This window comes from Gastrolobium bilobum, unplaced genomic scaffold (assembly GCF_033153095.1).
Source record: "Gastrolobium bilobum isolate Gb01-03AN ecotype WA unplaced genomic scaffold, APGP_CSIRO_Gbil_v1 utg26274, whole genome shotgun sequence".
In the NCBI taxonomy this organism is placed as follows: Eukaryota; Viridiplantae; Streptophyta; class Magnoliopsida; order Fabales; family Fabaceae; genus Gastrolobium; species Gastrolobium bilobum.
In genome coordinates, this window is record NW_026898918.1 from 59,795 (window position 1) to 67,637 (window position 7,843).

The window sequence follows — 7,843 nt, forward strand, 5'->3', positions numbered from 1 at the left end:
AGCAAATGTGGGCTAATCATGAAGACATCAAGTCCAAATTTATTCATAATCAGAATTTAGTTAATGCCATCAATGCAAGAGAGGTTGATATGAATAAAGAGACAACACCTAGTGATCCATTGCAATTGCGAAATGGGCCAATCACAAAATCAAGGGCCAAGAAGTTTAAAGAAGCTCTTAGTGGGTTGATCCAGCAAATGTGGGCTAATCATGAAGACATCAAGTCCAAATTTATTCATAATCAGAATTTAGTTAATGCCATCAATGCAAGGGAGGTTGAGTGGAATGAGTAGCAATTTCCAAATTCATTAATGCTTAGTGGGGCTGATAGCATTTTCAATGTTATTAATGCTTAGTGGGGTTTATTAACATTTTCAATGTCATTAATGTTTAGTGGACTGATTAGAGTCTTTTCTTTTTTCCAAGTTGTCAACTTTAAATTAGTTTCTTTTCATTTGTTAGTTTTTTCCTATTCTTAGAGGGATGTTCCAAGTATAAATAAGGGAGGATACAACTCTTGTAATCAGATTTGAAAGTTATATTATAATAGAGAGGTTTCTTCTCTTTGGTTCTTATCTAGAACTCCAAACTTTTCAAGAAGCTTATTCTTGTGGAATTCAAAACAGACTTATCACTCACCTTCTTCTTTCTTGAGTGTGGCGTCTTTATCCTTCTTATACCTTTGGTTCTTATCTTCCATAGATAACGGGTCAGGTTTCTTTATTTCTTGTTTTAAATTCCTGATTATAGAAACGATCCTAACTAAATTGGTCTTAGGTATCACTATTCTTGGTGAGGTTCATATCATTTGGTATCATAGCTAGTCTTCTAAATCAGGTTTGATCTATCCTTATTTTATTGTTAATCCTTTTTTTTTATTTCTATTTCATTCTCCTTCTTGTGTCAACTAGTCCCATAGGTATTGTTCAAAAAAAGAAAAAGAAAAAGAATCTTAGTATCTTCAGAAGCAAAAAAAAAGAAAGAAAAAGAAAACAGAATCTAGTTTCTCCAGAAGAAAAAAAAAAGGAAGAAAAAAAATCAAAAAAAGAATCTGATCCAAATTCCTTGAGGTAAAACTTGTCTCTTTGAATTCTTTTCAATTTTGTTCTTTTCTATTCTAATGTGTACTTCCCTTCTTACTTAATTACAGTTATTAGTGCTTAAATTTATTGTCATTCCAACCTTTCTTTACACCTATTTCTTGACATAAAAAAATATATTCTCATAGTCTTCTTGTCTCTTTGTAATTACATCTTGTGATCCGTTTGGATTTCTTCAAGAAAACTTCAATTGAGTTCAGCTAAGAACTAAAAGAGGGAATTCAAAAGAGGGAAAAAGGCAAGAGTGTGTGAGCTTATAAGAGGTTAAAAGCCTAATTTTGAAACACAAGTGTAAGAGCTATTAATTGGGAGAGAAACATGTGAGGGTGTGCTTGTGAGGAAATTTCAATTTTTGTTTTTGCAGATTAAAAGAAAATGTCTCATGAGGGTGATGCTCAAATTCCTAAAGATTTCAAATTATACTTTGAAGCCATGGCACAGAGATTTGAAAGATTGTACTTCGGGTTTGATGAAATGCAAGATAGAATAGAAAGAGTTGAATAAGGCCGCAACAACCCAAAACTTCAGAACATCAAAATGAAGTTGAAACCATTTCCACGGTTGATATTAGGCGGAATGAACGTTGAAATAAAGGAAGAAGAGTGTGTAATGAAGAAAGGGTTGATAATAACCTAGGAAGTATCAAGATGAAGATTCCATCCTTCCAAGGAAAAAATGATCCAGAAGCTTACTTGGAGTAGGAAAGAAAGATGGAGTTGGTGTTTGATTGTCATACCTACTCGGAATTGAAAAAGGTAAAGTTGGCTGCCATAGAATTTTCTGATTATGCTATTGTTTGGTGGGATCAATGGTGAAAGACCCATTGAAATATGGGTGGAAATAAAATCTGTCATGAGAAGGCGATTTATTCCAAGTCACTACCATAGGAACTTGTTTCAAAAATTACAAAGTCTCACATAAGATTCTAAAAGTTTTGAAGACTATTTAAAGGAGATGGAGACAACCATGATTCGAGCCAATGTAGATGAAGATCGTGAAGCTACTATGGCCAGATTTTTGCTTGGCATAAATCGGGCAATTGCAAATGTGGTAGAATTACAACATTATGTGGAGTTAGATGACATGGTGCACATGGCCATAAAGGTGGGAGAGGAAACTCAAAAGGAAGGGTACAATGCGTATGGGGAAAAATTCAACTTCATCTTCAAGACCAACATGGATAAAAATGAAGAGAAGCCTCATCTCAAATCTCCAGTTGGTTCCCCTAAAACCAACCAAGTTGTAAACACTTCCAGCCAAGGTAAAACTGAATCTCAATCTGATAAACCCTTGGTTTATAAGGTTTTTAAGCATGAATTAGCTCAATTTGTGTGATTAAATGGATGGAAAAGAGGGTTAATATCCTGGAAAGTCCTAAATACAAGTTCTAGAAGATGTATTGAAAATTTACATTGTTCTTGTAGGGAAATGAAGCTTAAGAAGAAAAAGAGAGAAGGAAGAAGATTCTGTAGAATAGAAGAATTCTAAGTGTTGAGCGCTAAAACGTCCACAGCGAACGTTTTAGCGCGCTGCCGCAAAATGAAGCCAAATATTGCTGGTGACGAGCGCTAAAATGTCCAATGCAAAGGTTATAGCGCTCTGCTGTTCAAAAAGATTCTGGTCTTGAACGCTAAAATGTCCAAGTCAAATGTTTTAGTGCTGAAGACAGTTAAAAGCAGTTGGGCATCCGTCAAAGTTGAACGCTAAAACGTCCAACAGGGAACGTTTTAGTGCCCATGTCAGTTTTTGGTTGTTATTCAGTTGTAATTTGTAAACTATAAAAGGGAAAGAGCCTTCACATTTAGATATACATTCTGATTGACTTTTTATTTTCTCTGAAATTCAAAATTCCTTAGGACCTAGTCTTGTATTAGTTTAGTATACTTTATGTAATTGGGATTGAAGATTGAAGATTCAACATCATGACAATAGAGTTTGATCTCTCCTCTTCTCTTGTTATTTCTTTTATTATGTCTGAGTAGAGTCCCTTGTAGTTTGATTTTAATGGAACTCAAGGATGAATTTATGTATGGTTTATTGAATATCATGATTATTCTTTATGTGATGATATGAAATTGTCTTTATCAATTCTTTCCATTTAATGGAGTAGTGTAGAACATGAATGTTTACATTATTTCTGTAACTAGCAATTTCATCATCAGTGTTCTAGTATTCAAGGGATTGAAACTAGGACTCTGATGTAATCTTTAAAATCTTAGTGCTTAATTTATGTATTAAGAAGGGAATCACCAAGGGATTGGGGTTCTTGATTAATGTATCAACCAGGGTAGTAAGCGATTAAATCTTGGTGATAAGAAAAAGGTTGATTGACATCACATGGAGATAATTCATAATAGGATTGATGCTTATATAAGTTTATGCTTGAGGGACATTGATTTCTGACTACTTGTTTTAAAATTATAATTCACAGTTTAGTTATTTTATTAAGTTCTAATACAATTCAAATTTCTAGTGACAATTATCAATGCAATCAATAAATTTTTGTTTGATTCAACTTAAGTATAAATGGTTAGTTGGTGTTTGAACACAAATCCTCGTGGGAACGATCTTTATATATCATTTTATTACTTGTATGACTAGTACACTTGCTACAGACGCAACAAGTTTTTGGCGTCGTTTTCGGGGATTTGTTCTTCAACAATGACAGACACCATTAATTTTTGAGATTGAATCTTTTTGTTTTCAGCAATTTATATTTATGTGTGAAGTTTTGTCAATTCCAATTCTGGTGTATGCGAGGTACTATTAATCCAAACTCTTTGTTGTTTGATCCAGAATTAGAAAAGACAATTAGGAAGAACAGAAAGGCAACAATACAAAGTAAGCTACAAGAAATGGGTGAATCCAGTGTGACAAATCAGGAATAGGTCATGGCAGAAAATCACATGCCACCACCACAGAGGACACTGGGAGATTACATGGCTCCCACTGTCATTCCACCGACTGGGAGTGTTGTTCGATCCACTGTGGAGCCTAACAACTTTGAGTTGAAACCTGCACTAGTACAATTGGTGCAGAAGGAACAGTTTGCTGAAACCAGTGCAGAAGATCCATATCTGCACATTGAGAATTTCTTACTTTTGAGCGATACGGTGAAGATCAATGGTGTGACCAGAGATGCTATCTTATTAAGATTGTTCACTCATTCACTGAAGGATGATGCAAGAAGATGGTTACAATCATTACCTCAAGGGAGTATCACAACTTGGGATGATCTGCAGACTAAGTTCTTGGCTCGGTTCTTTTCAGAATCATAGAGGGCGAAATTGAAGGTTGAGATTACAGGGTTCAAGCAAAAAGAGTCAGAGTCTATCTATGAAGCTTGGGAGAGGTTCAAGACACTCTTGAGGAAATGTCCACAACATGGTATTGAAGTGTGGAATCAAGCAGCAATATTTCTCCAAGGGTTGACAACCAACACAAGGACATTGGTGAATGCCACAGCTGGTGGTTCACTAACAACCAAGACTCCTCAGGAAGCCCTTGACATATTTGAATCTTTAACATCTCAAGAGTTTGACAATGCTCTGGTGAATGACAGAAGAACAGGAATTATAAAACTTGACGGTTATGATGCTTTGTTAGCCAAGAATGATCAGATGATGCAAATGCAAAAACAACAGCTGGATGCTCTCACTAAGCAACTATCTTCTCAAAAGGTTGCTCCTGTAGACACTAATTTTGTGTGTGCAATTTGTGGGAAAAGCCATGTTACAGACGATTGTGATTATGGGGGATCTGCAGAAAGCAGAAGTTAATGGGGTATGGTATGATCAGAGGAATCATAATAACCAGGGGTGAAATTTGTATGTTCCACCATGGAAGAATAAGAATCAACACCTAGGGTTTAGTTATAGTTCTAATCATTAGTTGAATCCTCCACTGCATCCTCATCCATCACATTCTTCGCAACAAGGTGATACCTCTGCATGGGAGAAAGCTTTTGCCCAGTTATCTAAGACGACTCAAGATTATATTTAGGGGTCGAATTCCTTCAGAGAAGAAACTTCTGCATTCATGCAAGAGACAAAAACATCATTCAGGAACCAGGAAGCATCCATCCAGAATTTGGAGACCCAAATTGGTCAGTTGTCTGGACAGATATCTGAGAGACCACAAGGATGTTCCCTGGTGATACAATGGTAAATCCAAAGGAGCATTGCAAGTCCATCATTACTAGAAGTGGGCTTGTGCTTCAACCGGTTAAGAAGAAAGTGGAAGAAATGAAAGAGGAGGAAGAAGTTGTTGTTGAAGATGATGTAGTCGAAAATGATGAAAAAGAAAAAGTTAAGGAAGATAAAAAAGAAGATGAAGTAGTTGTTGAAAACAATTATTCACCCAAGAAGTTGATGAAGTGGGAGAAGAAGAAAATGGCTGACAAGCAAGACCATCCAGTTAATCTATCTCCATATGCCAAAGTTCCTTATTCTCAGAGGTTGAAGCAAGAAATTCAGAAATAGCATTATGCAATGTTCTTGGATATTTTCAAGAAACTGCAGATCAACATTCCATTTGCTGAAGCCTTGGAGAACATGTCTCACTATGCAAAATTTATGAAGGATCTTTTGTCTAAGAAGAGGAAGTTGAAAGATGGTGAGACTGTGGCTTTAACGGAGGAATGTAGCGCCCTGATTCAAAAGAAGCTTCCTCCAAAGTTAAAAGACCCAGGAAATTTCAGCATTCCTATTGTTATTGGAGATGTGGAAGTAGGAAAAACACTTTGTGACTTGGGAGCAAGTATAAATTTGATGCCATTGTTTGTCTGCAGAGCTTTGGGGATGAACAAGTTGAAAGACACTAATGTTATTCTGCATCTAGCAGATAGATCAATTAAGAGACCAGAAGGGGTGGTAGAAGATGTTCAAGTCAAGGTTGATAAATTCATTTTCCCTGTGGATTTTGTAATTCTAGATATGGAAGAGGAGGATACTGAAAGTGCTCTACTCCTAGGGAGACCATTCTTAGCCACTGCAAGATCCTTGATTGATGTTGAACAAGGAAAGTTGATGTTAAGGGTGAATGAAGAAACAGTCACCATTGATGTGTTTGAAGCTATTAAACATCCTGTTGATGTGGATGATTGTTTCAGAATTGATATCATACAAAAAGGTTGTGGAAGAAGTGATAGAAGAAGAAAACTCTTCACTTGAGGAAGACAAATTCAAGGAGGAGACAAGTGTGGAGTATTATAAGGAGGAACCGGAAGTTGAAGAGTTAGAAAAGAAAGTAGATGATATTTCTAAGGGAGCACCCAAGGTGGAACTGAAGGAACTTCCTTCAAATCTCAAGTATGTGTTTCTTGGAGATGATCAAACCTACCCAGCGATCATTAATGCATTGTTGTCTGAAGGGGAGGAAGTAAAGTTGATTGAGGTGCTTAAAAAGAACAAGACAGCCATGGGCTGGTCATTTTCAGACCTTAAGGGTATCAACCCTTCTTTCTGCACTCATAAAATATTGATGGAAGAGGAGGTTAAACCAGTGAGGCAACCATAGAGAAGACTCAATCCTACTATGAAGGAAGTAGTTAGGAAGGAAGTGGTGAAGTTGCTTGATGCTGGGAGGATTTATCCTATTTCAGATAGTGCTTGGGTGAGTCCAGTGCAGACGGTGCCCAAGAAAAGAAGAATGACTATTGTGAGGAATGAGAACAATGAATTAATTCCCACAAGAACAGTCACTGGCTAGAGAGTGTGCATTGATTACTGAAGACTCAACAAAGCAACCCGGAAGGACCATTTCCCTATTTCATTCCTAGATCAAATGCTAGAGAGATTAGCAGGACATGTTTTCTACTGCTTCTTAGATAGATACTCAGGCTACAATCATATAGTTGTGGCTCCAGAAGATCAGGAGAAAACTGCATTCACTTGCCCCTATGGAATCTTTGCATACCGGAGGATGCCTTTCGGCTTATGTAATGCACCAGCAACTTTTCAAAGGTGCATGCTTTCCATATTCTCTGACATGGTAGAAAAATGCATTGAAATTTTTATGGATGATTTTTCTGTATTTAGTCCTACTTTTGATGCCTGTCTAGAAAATTTGGATGGTGTTTTAAAAATATGCCAAGATTGTAATCTTGTGTTAAATTGGGAGAAGTGTCACTTCATGGTGACAAAAGGTATTGTTTTAGGACACAAGGTGTCCAGAAGAGGAATTGAAATGGATAAAGCCAAAATCTTTGTTATTGAGAAACTTTCCCCTCCCATAAATATCAAAGGTGTGAGAAGTTTTCTTGGTCACACAGGTTTTTATAGACGCTTTATAAAAGATTTTTCCAAGATTGCAAAACCTTTATGCAAGTTGTTAGGGAAGGAACAAGAGTTTGTGTTTACTGATGACTGCCTGCATGCATTTAATATTTTGAAAGACAAATTGATCACTGCACCAATAATCATGGCACCTGATTTTTCACTGCCTTTTGAGTTGATGTGTGGTGCAAGTAATTATGCTGTGGGAGTGGTACTAGGCCAAAGAAAAGACAAATTATTGCATTTTTTTACTATGCTAGTAAAATTATTAATGATGCACAGAAGAATTATGCTACTACAGAAAAAAAATTATTGGCTATTGTGTGTGCATTTGACAAATTTAGGTCATATCTACTAGGTTCAAAGGTGATTGTTTACACTAACCATGCAGGTTTGAAGTATTTGTTAACTAAGCAGGATGCTAAGCCCAAGTTACTCCGGTGGATGTTACTTCTACAAGAGTTTGAA

At 36.4% G+C, this 7,843-nt stretch overlaps 1 protein-coding gene and 1 non-coding gene across 2 annotated transcripts; one reads left to right on the forward strand and one right to left on the reverse strand.

Moving 5' to 3' along the window:
• Positions 1-4,384: 4,384 nt before the first annotated feature.
• On the reverse strand, positions 4,385-4,491 carry LOC133285535 (small nucleolar RNA R71). The gene has a single exon (XR_009748018.1). It is a non-coding gene; the product is annotated as a small nucleolar RNA R71 (small nucleolar RNA).
• Positions 4,492-5,674: 1,183 nt separating this feature from the next.
• LOC133285534 (uncharacterized) lies at positions 5,675-6,617 on the forward strand. Its single transcript, XM_061482776.1, has 2 exons — positions 5,675-6,187; positions 6,231-6,617. The coding sequence occupies exons 1-2, from the start codon at positions 5,675-5,677 to the stop codon at positions 6,615-6,617; spliced, it is 900 nt and encodes a 299-aa protein (XP_061338760.1).
• Positions 6,618-7,843: the final 1,226 nt, after the last annotated feature.